Here is a 23,475-nt window from a genome sequence, read left to right on the forward strand (position 1 = left end):
CGACCTCAGCCGCAGCAACTTCTTCCTAGAAACATCACCAAAGGCAAGGGAAGCAAGGGCAAAAATGAACTATTGGGACCTCATCAAGATAAAAAGCTTTTGCACAGCAAAAGAAACAGTCAACAAAACCAAAAGACAACCTACAGAATGGGAGAAGATATTTGCAAATGACATATCAGATAAAGGGCTAGTATCCAAAATCTATACAGAACTTCTTAAACTCAACACCCAAAGAACAAATGATCCAATCAAGAAATGGGCAGAAGACATGAACAGACATTTTTCCAAAGAAGACATCCAAACGGCCAACAGACACATGAAAAAGTGTTCAACATCACTTGGCATCAGGGAAATCCAAATCAAAACCTCAATGTTCACATTTTCTATCTCTTCTTGTTTCAGTTTTGGTAGTTTTTAAGTTTCTAGGAATGCATCCATTTCTTCCAGATTGCCTAATGTTGGCATATAGTTGCTTATAATATGTTCTTAAAATTGTTTGTATTTCCTTGGTGTTGGTCGTGATCTCTCCTCTTTCATTCATGATTTTATTAATTTGGGTCCTTCCTCTTTTCTTTTTGGTAAGTCTGGCTAGGGGGTTATTGATCTTATTAATTCTTTCAAAGAACCAGATTCTAGTTTCATTGATCTGTTCTACTGTTCTTTTGGTTTCTATTTCATTGATTTCTGCTCTGATCTTTATTATTTCTCTTCTCCTGCTTGGTTTAGGCTTTATTTGCTCTTCTATCTCCAGCTCCTTTAGGTATAAGGTTAGGTTGTGTATTTGAGACTTTTCTAATTTTTTGAGAAAGGCTTGTGCTGCTATGTACTTCCCTCTTAGGGCCACCTTTGCTTCATCCCTGAGGTTTTGAACTGTTGTGTTTTCATTTTCATTTGTTTCTATGATATTTTAAAATTCTTCTTTAATTTCCTGGTTGACCCATTCATTCTTTAGTAGGATGCTCTTTAACCTCCAAGTATTTGATTTCCTTCCAAATTTCCTCTTGTGATTGAGTTCAAGTTTCAAAGCACTGTGGTCTGAAAATATGCAGGGAATGAGCCCAATCTCTTGGTAATAGTTGAGACGTGATTTGTGATCCAGTATGTGACGTATTCTGGAGAATGTTCCATGTGCACTTGAGAACAATGTGTATTCTGTTGCTTTAGGATGGAATGCTCTGTATATATCTGTGAAGTCTATCTAGTCCAGTGTGTCATTCAAAGCCCTTGTTTCCTTGTTGATCTTCTGCTTAAATGATCTGTCCATTGTTGTGAGTGGGGTGTTGAAGTCCCCTGCTATTATTATATTATTATCAATGTGTTTCTTTAATTTTGTTATTAATTTGTTTATATGATTGGCTGCTCCCAAGTTAGGAGCATAAATATTTATAATTGTTAGATCTTCTTGTTGGATGGTCCCTTTAAGTATGGTATAGTGTCCCTCTTCATCTCTTACTACAGTCTTTTGTTTAAAATATAATTTATCTGATATAAGGATTGCCACCCCAGCTTTCTTTTGATGCCCATTAGCATGATAAATTGTCCTCCACCCCCTCACTTTCAATCTGGAGGTGTCTTTAGGTCTAAAATCAGTCTCTTGTAGACAGCATATGGATGGGTCTTGCTTTTTTATCCAATCTGATACCCTGTGTCTTTTGATTGGAGCATTTCACCTATTTACATTCAGAGTAACTATTGAAAGATATGAATTTAGTGCCATTGTACTACCTGTAAAGTCCCTGTTTCTGTAGATTGTCTCTGCTTCTTTCTGGTCTATGTTACTTTTGGGATCTCTCTTTATTTATAGGATCCCCTTTAATATTTCTTGTAAGGCTGGTTTAGTGATCACAAATTCTTTTAGTTTCTGTTTGTCCTGGAAGCTCTTTATCTCTCCTTCCATTCTGAATGAGAGCCTTGCTGGATAAAGTATTCTTAGCTGCAATGCTTTTCTCATTTAGTACCCTGAATGTATCATGCCAGCCATTTCTGGCCTGCCAGGTCTCTGTGGATAGGTCTGCTGCCAGTCTAATGTTCCTATCCTTATATGTTAAGGACCTCTTGTCTCGAACTCCTTTCAGGATTTTCTCTTTATCTCTGAAATTTGCAAGCTTCACTATTATATGTTGGCATGCTGACCTATTTTATTGATTTTGAGGGGGGGTTCTCTGTACCTCCTGGACCTGAATGCCTGTTTCCTTCCCCAGATTAGGGAAGTTCTCAGCTATGATTTGCTCAAATATACCTTCTGTCCCTCTCTTTCTTCTTCCTCTGGGACCCCAACAATTCTTTCTTTCCTTTAAATTTTTAAAGGATTTTATTTATTTATTTGAGAGAGAAAGTGAGAGAGAGAGAGAGCATGAGCGGGGAGAGAGAGAGGGAGAAGCAGACTCCCCACTGAGCAGGGAGCTGTACACGGGGCCCAATCCCAGGATCCCAGGACCACAACCTGAGCCGAAGGCAGATGCCCAACTGACTGAACCACCCAGGCGCCCCTGGGACCCCAATAATTCTAATATTGTTTTGCTTTATGGTATCAATGATTTCTCAAAGCCTCCCCTCATGGTCCATTAGTTGTTTTTCTTTCTCAGCTTCCTTCCTTTCCATAATTTTGTCTTCTATGTCACTGACTCTCTTCTGCCTCACTTACCCTAGCTGTTAGAACATCCATTTTAGACTGCATCTCAGTTAAGGCATTTTTAATTTCGGCCTGATTAGATTTTATTTCTTCACTAAGAGATTCTCTAGTCTTTTATGCTTTTTTTCAAGCCCAGCTAGCAACTTTATAATCGTTATTCTGAATTCAATTTCTGACATTTCACTTATTTCCATATCGATTAGATCTATGGCAGAGAATATTACCTCTGGTTCTTTCTTTTGCTGTGAATTTCTCCTTCTAGTCACTTTGTCCAGAGAAGAATAGATGGATGAAAGAACAAAATCAAAAATATCAACCACGATCTCACTGAAATACACAGTAGACAAATTTGAAGAGGTAAGAAACCAAAAAAGAAAAGAAAAAAAAGGGGAAAGGAGAGAATATAATCTCACAGGTGGACAAAACAGGGTGATCCACTGGGTCCTGGGTGTATTTTGGTCTGTTTGTTAGAAGACACTAAATCCCAAAATTGTAAAGAAAAATGAGATATATATATATATATATTTAAAGGAAGTAAAAAATGAAGCATATATCTATAAAATGTAAATGTAAAAATGAAAATTAAAAAAGACTTAAAAACAAAGAGTTGATAAAACGAGAAACTAGTTGAAAAGGAAAGAAAAAGAAAAAGAAAATTTTAAACTGAAAGACTAAGGACTCATGAGAAAAAAACCTCAAATTCTATATACTATTTTCCCCTAGCACAGGAGTTTTTCAGTTCTGAGTGATCCATAAACTTGGTATTCGCCTGAGGATCCTGCTGGTCTTCTGAGGGAGGGGCCTGTTGCACTGATTCTCAGCTGTCTTTGCCTGGGTGGAGTTGCACCACTCCTTACCAGGGGCCAGGTTCAGTGTAAGCTGCTTCGGGTTGCTCTATGTGGCCTTAGCTCCCTGAAGGCTCCTTTCACCGCTCTTGCAAAAAGTGGTCACTTTTCTATTTGTAGAAAGGCAGCAATTCTTTTTTTTTAGATCTCAGGTTGAATTCACAGGTGTTCAGAATGATTTGATAGATAACTAACTGAATTCAAGGGACCAGATGAAACGCAGGTCCCCTATTCTTCTGCCAGCTTCCCTCCTTTTATATACAGTGGAATATTACTCAGCCATAAAAAAGAATGAAATCTTGACATTTGCAACAACATGGATGGAGCTAGAGAATATAATGCTAAGCGAAATACATCAGAGAAAGACAAATACCATATGATCTCACTCATATGTGGAATTTAAGAAACAAACCAAACTAGCAAAGGAAAAAAAAAGGAGAGAGACGAATCAAGAAACAAACTCTTAACTATAGAGAACAAACTTACAGTTACCAGAGGGGAGGTGGGGGGTGGGAAATAAAACAAATAGATAAATGGCAGAAGTAAATTTCTCATTATCAGTACTCACATTAAATGTAGATGGTTTAAAGTCTCCTGGCAAAAAGCAGAGCTTGGCAGATTGGATTTAAAAAAGAGGATCAGATTCTATATGCTGTCTATAAGAAACTCACTTTAAATATAAGAACACAGAGGTTGAAACTAAAAGAATGGAAAAATATGTTCCATGAAAATAGTAACCAAAATAGCACAGGGGCTAGGCTTTAAATATAAAAAGTTTACAAGAGACAAAAAATGACATTATATATTGACAATATGTTTGATTCAGCAAGAATATATAATAATTGTAAACATAAGAACAGAGCAACTATTAACAAAGCTGAAGGAGAAATAGACAGTTCTATAATAAGTTGGAGACTTTAATACTCCATTTTCAATAATGGATAGTACAACTAGACAGATCATTGCAGAAACAGAAAACTTGAACAAGACCATAAACCAGAAGACCAGTAGCTGGGGGCTTCTGGATAGCCTCAGGATGGGGGATGGTAGCGAGGAGAACAACCGTGTGTATAGAGAATAGGGAAGGGAGAGAGGCTGGAGACTTACCAATGGCCAATGATGTAATCAATCATATCTATGTAATGAAGCCTCCATAAAAATCCAAACTGAAGAGGTTCAGAGAGCTCCCAGGCTGGTGAACATGTGGAGGTGCTTTGGGTATGTGGAGCATACCCAAAGAAAGCATGTAAGCTCCACACTCCTTCCTTTATACATTTCTGTATCTTTTCCATCTGGCTGTTCCTGAGTTTCATCCTTTTATAATAAACTGGTAATCTAGAAAGTGAACTGTTTTCCTGAGTTTTGTGAGCTGTTCCAGCAAATTATCAAATATAAGGAGGGGGTTATGGGGACGCCTAATATGTAGCTAGTCAGTCAGGAGCACAAATGACAATCTGGACTTGCAATTGGCATCTGAAGTGGGGGCAGACTTGTGGGACTGAGCCTTTAACTTGTGGGATATGATGCTATCTCCAGGAGACAGTGTCAGAATTGAGTTAAATTATAGAACACCCATTTGGTGTCTGCAGAGACCTAGATAAGTGCTTGGTGTGGGAAAAACACCCACACATTTGGAATACAGAAGTATTCAGTTGGGGGGTGCCTGGGTGGCTCAGTTGGTTAAGTGGCTGCCTACAGCTCAGGTCATGATCCCGGGGTCCTGGGATCGAGCCCTGCGTCGGGCTCCCTGCTCAGCAGAGAGCCTGCTTCTCCCTCTCCCTCTGCCTGCCTCTCTGCCTGCTTGTGCTCTCTCTCTATCTCTGTCAAATAAATAAATAAAATCTTTAAAAAAAAGTACTCAATTGGTAAAGGAAACAAATATGTCCCTTTCACACACATTCTACCAAAACCAACCCATGAAAAAATAGAAAATCTGCAAAGACCTATGAGTAGTAAGAACTTGAAACAGTAAGACTTCCTGACAAAGAAAGGCTCAGGACCAGATGGCTTCACTGGTGAATTCAACCAAATATTTAAAGAAGAATTAACACCAGTCCTTCTCTGACTCTTCCAAAAAATTGAAGAGGAGGAAACACTTCCTAATTCACTCTATGAGGCCAGCATCACTCTGATACCAAATCCAGACAAAGACACCACAAGAAAAGAAAACTACAGGCCAATATCCCTGATGAACATGGATGTAAAAATCCTCAACAAAATACTAGCAAACTTATTTCGACAGCACATTAAAAGGATCATATACCATGTCCAAGTGGGATTTATCCCTGGGATGCAAGGATGGTTCAACATATGCAAATCAATCAATGTGATACACCACATTAACATAATAAAAAATAAAAATCACAAAGTCATGGGGTGCCTGGGTGGCTCAGTCGGTTAAGCGTCTGCCTTCGGTTCAGGTCATGATCCCAGAGTCCTGGGATTGAGCCCTGCATGGGGCTCCCTGTTCAGCAGGGAGTCTGCTTCTCCCTTACCCTCCGCCTCTCCCCCACTCTATTCCCCATCCCCGCTCGTGTTCTCTTTCTCTCTCTCAAACGAACAAATAAAACCTTTAAAAAAATAAAAAAATAAAATGGTAAATTTCATGTTATACATATTTGGCCATTAAAAAATACGAAAATAGGAGATCGAGTTCTCATGAATTCTCCCAGGAGCCACCGCTCTTCCTCTTCCCCTATAGTGGCCTGAGGTGACCTCTGAAAATGGTTCACTATTCACTTGACCCAGAAAACCCTATGAAATCATCCAAATCAAGAGGTTCAAATCTTTGTGTTCACTTTAATAACACACATGAAACTGCCCAGGCCATCAAGGGTATGCATATCTGAAAAGCCACCAAGTATCTGAAAGACATCACTTTACAGAAGCAGGGTGTGCCATTCCCTCACTACAATGGTGGAGTTGGGAGGTGTACCCGGGGCCAAATGGTGGGCTGGACATAGGGTTGGTGGCCCAAGAAGAGTGCTGAGTTTTTACTGCACATGCTTAAAAATGAGAGAGTAATGCTGAACTTAAAGGTTCAGATGTAGATTCTCTGGTCATTGAGCACATCCAGGTGAACAAAGCCCCAAAAACTGCGGCATAGAACGTACAGGGCTCATGGGTGGATTAACCCATACAGGAGCTCTCGCTGCCACATTGAGATGATCCTTACCGAAAAAGAGCAGACTGTTCCTAAACCAGAAGAGGAAGTTACACAGAAGAAACAGGTATCACAGAAGAAACAAGAAACAAAAACTTACGGCCTGGGAGTAAAATTCTGCATAGAATAAATGCAAATAAAATTTTAAAAAATACGAAATAAAAGTAAAGTCGAAAGCCAAAGGAGAAACTCAGAAAAAATATTACAACCCATTTGACAAAGGCCTGATTTTCTTAGTATACAAAAAGCTTCTACAAAGCAATAAGAAAAAGAGAAATAGAAAACTAGGCAGACGACATGAGCAATATACACATATATTCACATACACACAAAGGAAATACATGTAACTTTGAAACATATTAGAAAGAAGCTTAACCTTACTCATGATAAAAAGATCATGTTAAAAATACAATGAGATAACACTCTTTTCCAGTAGAAATGGCAATATCAGAAAGTTTGACAATACATTGTTTTGGCAAGGATGGGGTGAAATAGACACTCTTGTATTTTGTTGTTGGCATTGTAAATTGGTATAACTTTGGGAAGGCGACTTATCAAAAACTTTTAAAGCCTTTTTATTGGTAACAAAACCCAACTCCAATAGGCTTAAACAATAAAGAGGATTTATGGGTTCATACAAATGCAAATTCCAGGGGATGAGAGAACTCTGCAGTTGATTTGATTCCATGGATCAACAATATCACCAAGGACCTAATTTCTTTCTGTCAGATCTGTCTTCCAAAGTGTGAACTTCATCATAGATTTGACTTCCTTCTTGGTAGCAAAAGGGCTGTAGCATTTGAAGGCTTCAAATCAGCCATACCACACTGTCCAAAAGAAGAGACAAAGTTGGCTTCTGTTATCTGTCTCAGACGAGCAAAGAACAAAACCAAAACCAAAACCCTTCTCCCAAATATTTCAACAAACATCATCTAACATTTCATTAACTTGAATTGGGTCAATGGCTCATTCCTGAGCAATCCCCTTGACAGGACAGTGGTTTGCATTCATTGACTATGGCCTGGGTAGTCAGAACCAATCACTAAGGCATGGGGGATGGGCTTACCCTGATTGGGTTAGGAGGGTGGTACACCCCAGCCAGAAGCTGGGGCTGAGATCAATTCCACCCCTTCAAACTTTATGACCATTAAACAATGGGGAAGATGCAGAATGGATTTGGGGCAGGGAATCACATCAGCCACTAACCACTTTGATCCACGAACCATACTTCTAGGAATTTATCCTATAAATATACTGTCAAATGTATACAAATAAGTGTGTTCAAGGAGATTGTAATAACGGGATATTGAAAACAATGAAAATGCCTGGAACTGGTTAAATAAATGATATAACCATAAAAAAGAAAAGGCAGCTATAAATGTATTATGACACAATCTCAAAGATATGTTAAATGAAAAAAGCAGAGTGAATAGCCTGCTGCCATTTGTGAAAAAAAAAAAGAGAGAAGAAATGGATATAGATATATAGATATAGATAGATTTTTAAGGGGAAGGGGGAAAGTAAACTTGTTTTCATCAAAGTATCTGCCAGATAGAGATATCCAAACACATGTGCACACACATACACCCATTTATACTTGCATTTGCATGATATGCACAGAATGTATCTGGAAGATTCATGAGAAACTGACAATAGTGGTAGTCTGGAAAGGGAACCAGGGGAACTAGGGACTAGGAGTAGGGGTAATATATAACTTTCATTGTATATCCTTTCATATTGCTTGAATTTTCTTACCATGTGCATGTATTTTTAGTTAAAAAATATGTATTAACTACATGTTTCTATGTGTTACCTGTCAGATCAGCAAAGATAAAAATATTTGTTAATAGTTGGCAAAGATGTTGGGAAACAGGCCCTCACATATATTGTTATTTAATATAATACATCCTCTTTGAAGGCAATTTGGCATTATTTATTAAAACTAATAATGCACAGGGCACGTGAGTGCCTCAGTCAGTTAAGGGCCCAACTCTTGATTTCGGCTCAGGTCATTTTCTCAGGGTTGTGGGATCAAGCCCCACATCAGGCTCCACGTTCAGTGCGGAGTCTGCTTGTCCCTCTCCCTCTGCTCCTCTCCCCTCTCTCAAATAAATAAATAAATAAAATCTTCAAAAAATTAATAATGCACATAATCTTTCACCTAGCACTCACAACATATCTAAGATTTTATCTCACCGATATACTTACACATATTGGCAAAGATACATGAATAAATATGCAGTGTTTGTAGTAACAAAAGACTGAAAAAAAAACACTTAAATGTCCATCAGTAGATGATTGGTTAACTAAATTATGATATATCCATAAAATGTAAGTTAATTTAAAGAAGGTAGAATTCTACACAACAATGAAAAAGAACTACTGATATATTCAACAACATAGATGAAGCTCACAGAAAATGCTGAATGAAAGAAGTTAGAGGCAAAAAGAGTACATACCCTTTATATGAAATTCAAATATAGGCAAAACTAATCTATGACCATAGAAGTCAGAATGTAGTTAATCTTGGGAGTGGGTAAAAAGAGGGAGCACAAGGAGCCAGCCTTCTGTGGTGCTGGAAATGTTCTATATTTAGACCTGGGGGGAGGTTACATAAATGTATATGCATATAAAAATATATACTTAAGATACATGCATTTTACTAAAATGTAAGTTATACCTCAATACATGAAAAAAAGGAATGAACTGGGGCACCTGGGTGGCTCAGTCGATTAAGCAGCTGCCTTGGGCTTGGGTCATGACCCCAGGGTCCTGGGATCGAGCCCCACATCGAGCTCCCTGCTCGGCGGGAAGCCTGCTTCTCCCTCTACCACCCCCCTGCTTGTGTTCCCTCTCTCAGTGTGTCTCTCTCTGTCAAATAAATAAAATCTTTTAAAAAAAGGAAAAAAGAGAAAGGAATGAGGTAGATTATACAGTGATATGGAATGAATTTCAAGATATATTTTTAAGTGTGTACAGATATATATATCTCCATCCATATACATATATATGGTACACTGAGAGTAAAGTACAGGAAACAATGAATAACCACAACTCTGCTGGGTAAGTTCTGGAGCAGACTTTTGCTCTGAAGTCATCTGATCTCTGGTGGCCTACAGCTTAAGTTTGTTTGCTTGAGAGAGAGTGAGCGGGTGGGAGAGGGAGAGAATCTGAAGCAGAACCACCCCAGCCCCGCCCGGCACTGAGCACAGAGCACGATGCAGCCTGATCCTACCACTGCGAGATCATGACCTGAGCCAAAACCAAGAGCCAGATGCTTAACCAACTGAGCCACCCAAGCACCCCCCTACAGCCTAAGTTTAAAAGGCCCCATGCTTACAGGTGATGTCCAACTGGAGTTCAGGTGAAGAATAGAGAAAACAGTGGAACAGCAGTATTTGAAGAAAAAAATAGCTGAGAATTGGTGAAAGATGCCAATCTCCAAGATTCAGGAATCCCAAACATGAAAAAGAAACAAAGAAAGAAATCCCCACCTAGACACATTGCCGTGAAACTTCAGAACATCAAAGAAAATATCTTAAAAGGAGCAAGAGACTTGTTACCTACTTATAAAAGTATACAACACTACCTATGACATATTCTAGCCCCCCAAAAGAGGAAAAAAATAGAACCAGAATCTAAATCTAATCAAGCCTTAGATCTAATCAATATTCAGGAAATGAACAGGGGAACAACACCACAGGGATGCAATCACTAAAATCCATTCTATAGGAAGCACTACAGGATGAACCACCCAGTTTCTTCAACAAATAAATCCCATGGGAGAATAAAAGGAGGGGGAGAAGGAGGGGGCACCTATAGATTAAGAGATTTAAGAAACATCAACCAATTGCAGGGGCGCCTGGGTGGCTCAGATGGTTAAGCCTCTGCCTTCGGCTCAGGTCACGATCCCAGGGTCCTGGGATCGAGTCCCGCATCGGGCTCCCTGCTCAGCGGGGAGCCTGCTTCTCCCTCTGCCACTGCCTCTCTCTATCTCTCTCTCTGACTCTCATGAATAAATAAAACATTAAAAAAAAAAAAAAAGAAACATCAACCAATTGCAATGTATAGTCCTCATTTGGAGCCTGACAATCCTTGACAACAAACTCAAAATAAACACATAAATGTTTATGTTTAATAAAAGTCCTTATATTTTAGAGATACATACCAAAATGTTTATGGATAAAATGAATTAATACGATGTCTGATATTTGCTTCAGAATAACCTTGGTGTGCAGGTTGGGGAGCAGGTCTTAGGGGAATATAGATGAAACAAGATTGGCCATGAGTTAATAATCACTGAAGCTGGTTGACAGGTACATGGGGATTCAGTATACTATTTTCTTTACTCTTGTATGTTTGAAATTTTCCATAATGAAAGTAGGAAAAAAAAGAGCTAAAAAGAAAAGATAGATTACCTACAAAGAAATGACTGACAGCTGATTTATCAACAACAACAACAACAAACCCACAGGGTTTAGAAGGTGTTTATAGTACAACACTCTTTGTGTACAAAATAACATATTCACATACATATTTTTTCACATATATTCTTATATCTGCATTGATTTATTTCTGGTAGTTCACATAAAAATTGTTAATAGGAATAGCTTCTCAGTAAGGGAATTGGGAAACTGGGGAATAGAGATGGGCATCTCTTCACCTACTCTTTTATACTATTTGAATTTTTTAGCTTGTGTTTGTAGTACCTTAAAAATATTTTCTCAGTAGGCTAGGAACAAGAGAATTTATAACTTGATAGAGTATAGATAACAATGACAACCATCATACTCCATAGCGAAATATTAGTGGCATTCACCTTGAAGTCAGAACAAATCAAGAATACTCACCTGTTTTTACAAATACCACTACTCAACATTCTTCTACAGGTTCTAGTGAAAACATTAAAAGAAGATAAAAGTTATAAATATTGTAAAGGAAGAGTCATAAAATGTCCTTGTTTACATAGGATATATAAGAAAATCAACTGAGAAATAATTAAACAGGAAGAGTTTGTTTGAAATCAATAACTTCTCTATAAAAAATTTCTTTATATTAAAATATCCAATTAGAAAATATAATGGGGAAAAAGATCCCATTCATAGTAATGGAAAAAAATGACAGAATTAAATCCAACAAGGAATGTACAAAAAGGAGTGCCTGTCTGGCTCAGTCAGTAGAGCATCTGACTCTTATCTTAGGGGTTGTAAGTTCAAGCCCCATGTTGGATGTAGAGATTACTTAAAAATAAAATCACACAGAAAAGATATGTATAAAACATTTATATGAATAAAACTATAAAATATTGCTGAAGGCTATATGTAATATTCCTCAATAAGAGGTTTTACAATTGAAAAAAATTTCAAATAACTATAAATTTCCATAACAATCTCATTGGGATTGGGGGGGGTAGGGTGTGAATACCAGACAAGTTGGTTCTGAAGTTTATCTGAAAGAATATACAGAAAAAGCCAAGAAACTTTTAAAAGATAGAAAAAAGAAATAAGGGAAGACTTGCCTACCAGATATAAAATTACTATATAAAGGTGTGATATGCTTCAAGAATAGACAAACAGGGGTGCCTGGCTGGCTCACTTGGTAGAGCATGAGACTCTTGACCTTGGGGTTATGAATTGGAGCCCCATGTTGGGTGTACAGAGTACTTTAAAAAATAAAAAATAAGAAAGAATAGACAAACAAGTGGAACTGAATAGAGACGCAGTTACATGTGGGAATTTATTTTTTAAAGTAATCTCTATACCCAAGTTGGGGCTCGAACTTACGAATTTAGTATGACAAATATAGCATTTCAGAACCCTTCTGAGACACCACTAAAAGTATACTAATATATAAAATATGTACAAACACAAAGGACAAAAAGTTCCAGGTGTTCTCTAGAAGCAGGAAAGCCATTTGAGAAATGGTACCTGAAATAGTAGCTAGGAAGAAATTCTGGCCTAGTGCAAAGGATACAGAGCCACCCAGGGGGTGCCTGGGTGGCTCAGTAAGTTAAGTGTCCAATTCTCAATCTCAGCTCAAGTCTTGATCTCAAGGTTGTGAGTTCAAGCCCCACGTTGGGCTCCACACTGGGCATGGAGCCTACTTAAAAAAACTGAAGAAAAAAAAAAGGATACAGATGAGAAGGGGCAATTTTACCACTAAAACTATGGCAAGGCTCCAGGATCCAAGAAAACAAGAAAATGAGCATGACACATGGGGCTGAAAACTAAGTTAGTTAATTCGTTTAGTTTGTTTGTTTATTTATTTAATATTTTTTAGAGAAGCAGGCTCCCTGCCAAACAGGGAAGCCCAATGCAGGACTCAAACCCAGGACCCCAGGATCATGACCCGAGCCAAAGGCAGACACTCAACCAACTGAGCCACCCAGGTGCCCCTGAAAACTAAGTTTAATTGAAAGTCTGTATATGAATATTTAGTAAAAAAGAAAGATGCTCACCCTTTGTTTTTTACTTTTATTTTCTTAAAAGATTTTATTTGACAGAGAGAGACAGCGAGAGAGGGAACACAAGCAGGGAGTGGGAGAGGGAGAAGCAGGCTTCCTGCTGAGCAGGGAGCCCCAGGGGGGGCTCAATCCCAGGACCCTGGGATCATGACCTGAGCCGAAGGCAGACGCTTAATGACTAAGCCACCTAGGCGCCCCTCACCCTTTGTTTTTTTAAAAGATTTTATTTATTTGAGAGAGATTGCAAGTGGGGGATGGGAAGAGGGAGAGAGAATCTCAAGTAGACTCCCTGCTGAGCACGGAGCTCCACTTGGGGCTTGATCCCAGGACCCTGAGATCGTGACTTGAGCCGAAATCAAGAGTTGGATGCTTAACCAACTGAGCCACCCAGCTGCCCCTGACCCTTTCTTGTAATCAGAGGAAATGCAAAATAAAAATGAGATACCATCATTTGCACATCTGGTTGATAAATATTTTTTAATTGATAACAAAGTATTGATGAGGTTATTGGGGAAACTGGTACCTCATACATTGCTGGATGGCCATGTAAATTGGAATAGTTTTTGTGGAGGGAAATTGAATAGTACCTATTAACATATTTTACTTCTTTAAAAGATTTTATTTATTTATTTGAGAGAGAGAGAACACAAGCAAGGCGAGCAGCAGAGGGAGCAGGAGAGGGAGCAGGAGAAGCAGGCTCCCCACTGAGCAAGGAGTCTGATGTGGGGCTCGATCCCAGGACCCCGGGATCATGACCTGAGCTGAAGGCAGAAGCTTAACCCACTGAGCCACCCAGGTGCTCCTCTATTAACATTTAAAAAAATTTATTTATTTATTTATTTATTTATTTATTTATTTATTTATTTATTTATTTATTTATTTTTAAGGTTTTATTTATTTGCCAGAGAGAGGGAGAGAGACAGAGCACACACACAAGCAGGGGGGGCAGCAGGCAGAGGGAGAAGCAGGCTCCCCACTGAGCAAGGAACCTGATGTGGGAAGGAGCCCGATGTGGGACTCATTCCCAGGACCCTGGGATCATGACCTGAGCTGAAGGCAGATGTTTAACCGACTTAGCCACCCAGGCATCCCTTAAATTTATTTTTTAAGTAATCTCTACACCAATGTGGGGCTCGAACTCATGACCTGAGATCAAGAGTCATGTGCTCTTCTGACTGAGCCAGCCAGGCTCCCCTCTATTAACATTTTAGATATATAAAAATGTATATGTCTTCTTTAGATATATAAGATATATAAAAATGTATATGTCTTCTTTTCAGCAATTCCACTTCTAAGAATCTATCTTTAAGAAATATTAGCACAAATAGTAAAGATACATGTAAAATGATTTTCATTGCCGCATAATTTGTAATAACAAAAATCTGGAAACAACCTAAGTGTCCATCAGTAGGGGAACAGATAGAGAAATTATAGCATATATGTACAATCAAGTACTATGCAGCACAAAAAAGAATGTCAGAGATCTATACATATTGACATGGAAATATCTTCAAGGACTATAGAGTGACATATTTTTTTTTATAGAGTGACATATTTAATGACTAAGCAAGCAATGGAAAAATATTATAGAATGATTGCAAATTGGCCAAAAAGAAAAAACAAATTTCTCCATATGTATATAGATAGCCACTTGGACTTTTACTATGTCCCTACATGTTATATGCCAATATGTTTGCAAATGCATAGAAAATGTTTGAAAGGATACACACCAAACTAACAGTGACTTCCTCTGAAGGATAAATTTAAGGGTTCAAATATTTTATTTTCCATTTTATTCACCTTTGCAGTTTTTGTTTTTTTAGAGATGAAAGTTGAATATTTAAGTCTCACATTGATGAAGATGATACTCAAATCTATTTTCAGTGCTGGCTTTTCTCATGAATTCTAATTTTGTATTTACAATTAACTTCCTGCTAGCATTTCTACTCATATTTTGCCATAATTTCAAACTCATATCTAAAATAAAATTATCAGAATATTCAAATATTAGCTCTAGTTCCCACTTCTATTTTTGTTAAAAGCACTAGCCTTCTACCTATTACTTAAACTTGAAGCCTTGGAGTAGTCATCTTATACCATTCCATCCCATATCAGAAAAAAAAAAAATCACCAAGTCCAAGGTTTGTTTCTTCTTTTTAAATAATATCTTATGTGTCTCTTTCTTGTCTATTCTTTGCCACTCTAATCCAGGCCCGTCATTCAACAAATATTTATTGAGCATGTATTATATATGTGCTAGGCAGTTTTAGGTTCTGGGAATAGTGCATAAATACAGACGTATATTCTAGTGAGAGAAATAATGTACAAATAAAAAACTGATTATGCATTAATAGTGTTAACATTTTTATAATGCTTATCCTATACCAGACACTGTACTAAGCTCTTTAGATATGTTAACTCATTCAATACTACTAATGACCTTCTGATCTAGGCACTGTTTTGTTTTTTTTTAAAGATTTTATTTATTTGACAGAGAGAGATAGCGAGAGCAGGAACACAAGCAGGGGGAGTGGGAGAGGGAGAAGCAGGCTTCCCGCGGAGTAGGGAGTCCGATGCGGGGCTCGATCCCAGGACCCTGGGATCATGACCTGAGCCGAAGGCAGACACTTAACGACTGAGCCACCCAGGTGCCCCTCTAGGCACTGTTATTAATCCCATTTTACAGTTGGGGAAACTGAGGCACATAGATCTTAAGTAGTCAAGATTTAAATCCAGGCAGCCTGATGTTATAGTTTGTCCTCTTAACTGTTAATGCTATACTGTTTCTCATGTAAAGAAACCTCAGTTGATGATAAAGGCTATGGGGAAAATCAAATGGTGTAATGTGATAGTAACGTGGACAGTAGGTGCTAATTTAGAGGGGATGGTCAAGAAAGGCCTCTGAGCTGTGATTTTTTTTTTTTTTTTTTTTTGGTGGAAGAACTTGAGCAGTTTGACCTGTAAAGCTTCTACCTGTGGATTTTGCTGATTACCCAGGCATTGTGCAGTTCCTGTCTATTTCCTACAAATTGGCAGCTGGATCCAAAGACTAAATCAAACTCGGGTTCCATCTCTTTGGTATGACTATTGGATGGATACAATATCTGTTTTCTCTTTATAACCTTAGAAGCCGTTGATGCTTACTATTTATATCTATTTATCAAGGATTGCCAAAAAGTGATGTTCTGATTTTATTATTTCTTTTCATTCATTGGAATACTTTTGTAAAAAGACATATCACCCCATCTATTTTGTTACCCAATTCAGATGGGAAAGGCAGGATAAATGCTTGATTCTCTCCCTTTATTGATTAATTTTCAAGATAATGAATTGGTTACCTATCACGAGCTGAGACATGGATAACAAGAAGGAGCCAGCTATTCAAAAACCTGGAAGGAGACTATTCCAGGCAGGGGGATCAGATATTACAGAGGCACTGAGGAGGGAGTGAGTTGTGTAAGTTCAAGAAACACAGAACAGCACAGCCATATTACTTTCATTCTTACCTGTGGAACTATCTTGTTACAGACTGATTATGTCCCCTTATAATTCATATATTGAAATCCTACCCCCCCAATATGATGGTATTAGGAGGTAGGGCCTCTGGGAGGTAATTAGGATTAGATGAGGTCATAAATAAGATTAATACCCTTTTAAGAGTCATGAGACAGCTTGCTTCCTCTCTCTGCTCTCCACCTAGTAGAGGGCCCTCATCAGAACTCAACTGTGTTGGTACTCTGATCTCAGACTTCCAGCCTCCAGAACTATGAGAAATAAATCTCTGTTGTTTATAAACTACCCAGACTATGATACTTTGTCATAGCAGCCTGAACTAAGACATATCTCTTACATCTGTGACTCTCTCCTCCATTCTTACTATCATGCCCACTTAGTCTAGGGTCTTAGCTTTCTCCCCTGGACCACTGCCAATTATCTTCAATTAGTTTCACTGCCTCTAAGTATCTCTTCCATCCTACTCAATTAACTCTTTACTCATCAAAAGTTTTCAATTCAGTGTATAACTATTTTTGGTGATAATGCATCTATAATTTTATAACAAATGTCACTGGCAAAATAGGATTCATTTGTGGAGGGAGGGAGGTGTTTGCTAGAAAGTACTGCTGGAACACCAAAGAACACGGGCTTTGTAGTCAAGACCTAGATTTCTGTCCCAGGCTCTGACACTTGATAGCTGTGTGACCTAGGGAAAATTATGTAATCCCCCTGAAGCTCAATTTCCTCATTTTATAAAAATGATAATAAAGGCACCTGGGTGGCTCAGTCAGTTAAGCATCTGCCTTTGGCTCAGGTCATGATCCCAGGGTCCTGGGATTGAGCCCCGCGTTGGGCTCCCTGCTTCTCCCTCTCCTCCCAGCTTGTGCTCTCTCTATCTCTGTTTTTCTCTCTCTCAAATAAATAAATAAAATCTTTTTAAAAATTACAATAATAATGCTTTTAATACACTGTTTTGAGAATTAAATATATTCTCATTTGAGATACATGTATATATTATATAGAGACAGAAAAAGATAACAGAATAGACAGATTTATTACAGAGCTTAGATCACATTAAAGGCTCAATAAAGAGTAGTTTAATTTTTTGCTACTCCTCCCACCATGCCTCTTGCAGAAGCTCCAATTTCAGTGATGAATTCCACCTTAAAACCCCTGTTCTAGAGCCATTTGAGAATATCCATAACCTAAGGACCCCAGTGGAGTCCCAGAAGAGTCCCTTTGACAAGCCTATCTGGGAACCAATGAGTCCCTTGGTTAATCATTCATATCTCACATTGATGAAACACTTCTCCAAACAACTGGTTTGTCTCTGATCTCTTCAACTCTAATCTCAGTGGAACCCCTAGGTACTTTACCTCTCACTTCATCCAGATCAGTTATCTCCCAGTTACACCAGATTCAGTGTTATGGTCCTTGGGATCCCTGCTTTCACTGTCCCCTTTCTTCCTTTCTGCTCCCCAAATCCCAGAACACTGCTACAGGGAGAACCGAGCAGACCAATATAAATTCATGCTGTCCAATATCAACTTGGCCCTTGCAGCTGCTCAGCAATTCCTTTATTTGTCTCATATGTTCCCTGGCACTCTCCCCACAGAGGCTGTTCCAGACCCTCCTCATTCTACTCAATCTCCCTGCTTCTATTTCTACCGAATTCATAGTAGACACTTTCATCAGTGTCTCTCCTGCAACAAATCAGTAATATCTTTCTCCCTTCCAGCCCTGTCCTCTAGCCATCCAATTCCCTTCCTGGAAAAGCAATCAATATTCTTTTTTTTTTTTTTTTAGGTTTTATTTATTTATTTAGAGAGAATCTCGAGCAGACTGCATGCTGAGTGCAGAGCCCGATGCAGGGCTCAATCCCTATGACCCTGAGATCACGACCTGAGCCGAAACCAAGAGTCAGATGTCTAACCAACTGAGCCACCCAGGCGCTCCAAGCAATCAATATTCTTGATCTCTTATTTATCCTTTTAGAGATATTTTATGATTCTACAAGCAAAAATATGGAAAACAAAGAACTTGCACTGGTCATTAAAGATAAATAGGATTTGGATATGTGGAGACAAAGGAGATGATGTTCCAAACAGAGGAAACATCCTGGGCAAAGGCACAGAGGTGGGAACGAATGGAAAAGATATATTTAGAAAACAGGGTATAGCAAGTAGAGTAATCCCTGAGAAATAATCCCAACTGCTACCTCAAGTACTACATCTCCTTTTCCAGTTCTGACTTCAGCCTGATCACCACTTCCTTGCCTGTCCTGCTCTACATACCAGCAGAGTGGAAATCTGACACTGCACGGCCCCTCACCCATCCTATCTTGCCTGGACCTCCGTTACTATTTATTGAGCTCTGACCCCAACCATCTGTTTCAGTACTGCTAAAGAGTCCTAGCTCTTTCCTGAGTCGCTTGCCAAGCCAGACACCTTCCACTTCTTTGGTCACACGGACAATTTCCCCACCCCACTGAAAATAGGACAATGAATAAAAAAGATGCATTGTACAGACACTGATTTTACCAATATATACAACAGAGGTCAAGGAAATATTTTAAACTGTACAGCAGAGATGCAATCAGCAAAACCCAGACAGAACTCTACTGAAAAATAATCTGATTTCCTCAGTAAAAAATTGCAAGGAAAAAAAGAGATGAAAGGGAACCTTTAGTTTAAAAGTGACATATGGGATGCCTGGCATACGACTCAATCTCTGGGTCATGAGTTCAAGCCCCACAGTGGGCGTAGAGCTTACTTAAAAAAATAGATAAAAGTGACATACAATACATATCCACCAATCACAATGTGTAGGCTTTATTTGGATACTGATTCAAAGAAAAAAGCTGTAAAAAATTCTTTTGACATTTATGAAACTATTGGAAATTTAAATACTGATTGGCACTTAATGATATTAAAGGGAATATTGCTTGTTTATGTGTGCTAATGGTATTACAACTATGATTTTTTTTTTAAAAAAAGGATCCTTACCTCTTAATGATACATACTAAAATATTTAAGTATGAAATGATATCATGTCTGGGATATGCTCCAAAATAATATGGAAAGGAGATAGATGAAACGAGTGTGTGAAAGTTGATACTAGTTGAAGCTGAGTGTTTGGTAAATGGGGATTCATTATACTATTCTGTCTACTTTTGTACATGTTTTAAATTCCCTAAAAAAAAAGTTTTAGAACAATGTTATTGAATTGTCAAGCATCTCATGAAAGCGTGTGTATTAGTTTGAAGGAGTGGAACCGGAGGAGCTGGAATTTGAGAAGAGGAAGATCAGGGAACAGCCTCTGTGGGGAGAGTGCCAGGGAACGTATGAGACAAATAAAAGGGTTGCTGAGCAGCTGCAAGGGCCAAGTTGATATTGGACAGCACGAATTTATATTGGTCTGCTCGGTTCTCCCTGTAGCAGTGTTCTGGGACTTGGGGAGCAGAAACGGAGAAAGGGGACAGTGAAGGCAAGGATCCCAGAAATAGTAACTCTGATCTGGTGTAAAAGTTTTTTGGAAAGGTGTTACATCAGTATGAGATATCACTGATCCACCAAATGCTTTGCTGGTTCCTAGATAGGCTTGTCAAAGGGACTCTGCTAGGCTAGAGTGGCTTGGTGTTATGCTTCTCTTCTAAGACCCCTCTTCTAAGACCTCAGTTGGGTCCTTAGGTTTTGGATATTCTCAAATGGCTCTAGGACAGTTCTCAGCAATGACTGAGTTTTAATCAGTAGCTATGTTACTTCAAGCAAGCTATTTCCTGCCCTGAGTCTTGGTTTCCTCATCTATAAAAATTTGGGATAATAATACCTACCTCACAGAGCAGGTGTGAGGATTAAGTAAAATAATGTGGGTAGAAGTGGTTAGCACAGTGGCATTCTATACATGATGCTTCATTCCTTCAGCAGGTGAATACAATCTCCCTTAATCCTAGAGCTGAGGCAATGGTATGTTAAATATGTTATCACTCTGTGGACTAGCAAAACCTGACTGTCAAGAAAATCCTATTTTCGGGCGCCTGGGTGCTCAGTTGTTTAGCGTCTGCCTTCGGCTCGGGTCATGGTCCCAGGGTCCTGGGATCGAGCCCCGCGTCGGGCTCCTTGCCCAGCGGGAAGCCTGCTTCTCCCTCTCCCACTCCCCCTCCTTGTGTTTCCTCTCTCGCTGTCTCTCTCTCTGTCAAATAAATAAATAAAAATCTTTAAAAAAAAAGAAAATCCTATTTTCTTATTGAAACATTATAAAATTGGATATTGAAGATGTGTCCCTCCTCTCTAAGAGAAAAAAACACCCCAACTTTCCTAATAGTCTGAAGTGAAAGCTTTTGGTGAAGAGAAAGAGGAGTAATAGTAGTACTAACAATAGCAAACACTTATATAGTACTTACTATATATGCCAAACACTGTTCTAAATATGTGTTAGCTATTATTACTGTAATATACAAATCTGGACCTCAAAGGACAGATATGACCTAGAGATAAAAATGTGTGAGTCATCTGCATGTGGGTGGTATTTGAAATCATGGGCATAATTGAAAATGTCTAGAAGAGTTATATATAAGAAGAGAGCAAGACTAGGGCTACGTCCTGAGGAACTTCATCATTTGATGGCCAGGTAGAAAACGAAGAGCTGGCAAAGGAGACTGAAAGGAATGGCCAGAGAAGTAGGAGGACAGCCGAGAGGAGCCGTGGGTCATAGAAGCCAATGTATTGAATGTTATTTCAAGGAAGAAACTATCATGAGTGTCAATTTTTGCTTGTGAGATCAAGTAAGACAAGGACTAAAAAGTACCCATTGGATTTAGTGACTTGATGGCCCAAAGTGACCTTATCACTACAGACTGAGTGGGTTGGAAGTCAAATTAAAGTGTGTTTTGAAGGGAGTAAGAAGGTGGAAATAGAAAATGAATAGTTATTTCAAGAAGTTCACTTATAAAGGAGAGAGAGGAGTTAAGTAGCAGTTGGAAAGGGTTATGTAGTCAAGGGAAATTGTTTTTGTAAAATCGGAGACTTGAGCATGTTTAAATGTCGATGAAAATATCCAATGAGAGGGAAAGGTTGAATAAACAGGAGAGAGAAAGGATAATTAATAGTATAAAGTTCCTGGGAAGGTGTGAGGAAACAGGATACAAAGTACAATGGGAATAAGAAGTGTAAAGGAGGTAAGGAGAGGATTTGTGCTAATGTGAACAGATATGTACATTTGATGGTGGGAAGTAGGGAAGTAAATGAGATAACGCATGCAAAGCACTTAGCATAGTGTCTGGCAGGTTAGTTTGTATGAGAAACAGTAGCTATGGTTATTGTTGTTGTTATTATTATTAATGTTATGCACCTGCTTGAAACTTTCTTACATTTTAGGCTTTGGACTATGTAAAATAAGTACATTACATTATTAATTCTATAAACTTGAAATTTTATAGATCAAGTTTATATACAACAAGGGTTACTTGAACTTTTTGATTCCTCACCTTCATCCTCTCCAGGAAATCTGAGTAGTTGCTGGTCCCCTGATTTTGATAAGATAGAAAAAAGTTGTACATTTAAGATTAGTGCACTTTCTGCACTTTTCTATATGCATTCTACACCTCTAAATTTTTTTAATGTCCATCAAAGCCCCTATTGATGTCAACTCACCTGTAGAAAAATGACATTAAAAGTAGACCGCTGCCAGGGTTTGAAAGGATCTGAAAGGTTCAGGTCAAGGGGAAAACTTATTTGTACTTCAAATCCATATAACGAGAGCAGAGAAATGAGCCAGAAATGCTGAATTTCCTGGAAGTCCAGGAAGCCCCTTTAACTCTGATCAAACTTCTCTGTGAGGTTGAGATGCATTCCCTGGATGCATTCTCCAATATCCCCTAATCTTGCGTCAATCTCCAAATCCTCAGCCATGCTGTCCTGTGACCCCTTACCTTTGCTGCCCACGTCCGTTCTCCCACCTCCATCTTACTTCTAGCTCCCAATGAGACCTTATGTTCCTTGAATCTGAACTGAGAGAAAAGGGTGCTATGAAAAGAATTTGATGGGGTGCCTGGGTGGCTCAGTCATTAAGCGTCTGCCTTCGGCTCGGGTCATGATCCCAGGGTCCTGGGATCGAGCCCCGCATCGGGCTCCCTGCTCAGTGGGAAGCCTGCTTCTCCCTCTCTCACTCCCCCTGCTTGTGTTCCCTCTCTCACTGTGTCTCTCTCTGTCAAATAAATAAATAAAATCTTAAAAAAAAAAAAAAAAGAATTTGAGATCATTTTGAGGGCTTGGTGAAGCTTCCTAGTGTGAAGTTTCTTAGAGTTTGAATCTCCCAGATTCCTGGTCACCCTGTTGAGGGAGTAAATCTAACTCAAAGGAGACTCAAGAAAGAAATTATCACTTCTCTGATTAAAGAATCTACATTTTAGGGGCACCTGGGTGGCTCAGTTGTTAAGCGTCTGCCTTTGGCTCAGGTCATGATCCCAGGGTACTGGGATCCAGCCCCGCATAGGGCTCCCTGCTCTGCGGGAAGCTTGCTTCTCCCTCTCCCACTCCCCCTGCTTGTGTTCCCTCTCTCGCTGTGTCTCTCTCTGTCAAATAAATAAAATCTTAAAAAAAAAAAAGAATCTACATTTTAGGGGCACCAGGGTAGCTCATTTAAACGTCTGCCTTGGGGCGCCTGGGTGGCTCAGTTGTTAAGCGTCTGCCTTCGGCTCAGGTCATGGTCCCAGGGTCCTGGGATCGAGCCCCGCATCGGGCTCCCTGCTCGGCGGGAAGCCTGCTTCTCCCTCTCCCACTCCCCCTGCTTGTGTTCCCTCTCTCTGTCAGATAAATAAATAAAATCTTAAAAAAAAAATAAAATAGGGGCGCCTGGGTGGCTCAATTGTTGAGCATCT

At 39.0% G+C, this 23,475-nt stretch overlaps 1 protein-coding gene across 7 annotated transcripts in view; it reads right to left on the reverse strand.

The window, feature by feature from the left end:
* Positions 1-6,262: 6,262 nt before the first annotated feature.
* The window catches only part of ITGB1BP2 (integrin subunit beta 1 binding protein 2), a 24,590-nt gene continuing 7,377 nt past the window's right edge, over positions 6,263-23,475 (reverse strand). The window contains exons 11-16 of one of the 7 annotated variants that reach the window (XR_004072736.2): positions 22,250-22,299; positions 22,084-22,122; positions 11,491-11,532; positions 10,809-10,892; positions 9,981-10,079; positions 7,398-7,467 (exon numbers count right to left, since the gene is read on the reverse strand). Coding sequence is in view for 4 of the 7 variants with exons in the window: in XM_031019443.2 (XP_030875303.1) it covers positions 7,396-7,467; positions 22,084-22,122 (111 nt within the window). In the remaining 3 variants the exon portion in view is untranslated. Of the gene's footprint in view, positions 7,468-9,980; positions 10,080-10,808; positions 10,893-11,490; positions 11,533-22,083; positions 22,123-22,249; positions 22,300-23,475 lie in introns of all 7 variants that reach the window. The other 6 variants (XR_014141302.1, XR_014141304.1, XM_031019444.2 and 3 more) reach the window with 6 other exon arrangements.

Source organism: Leptonychotes weddellii, chromosome X (genome assembly GCF_054177405.1).
Source record: "Leptonychotes weddellii isolate Sample4059 chromosome X, ASM5417740v2, whole genome shotgun sequence".
Classification (NCBI taxonomy): domain Eukaryota; kingdom Metazoa; phylum Chordata; class Mammalia; order Carnivora; family Phocidae; genus Leptonychotes; species Leptonychotes weddellii.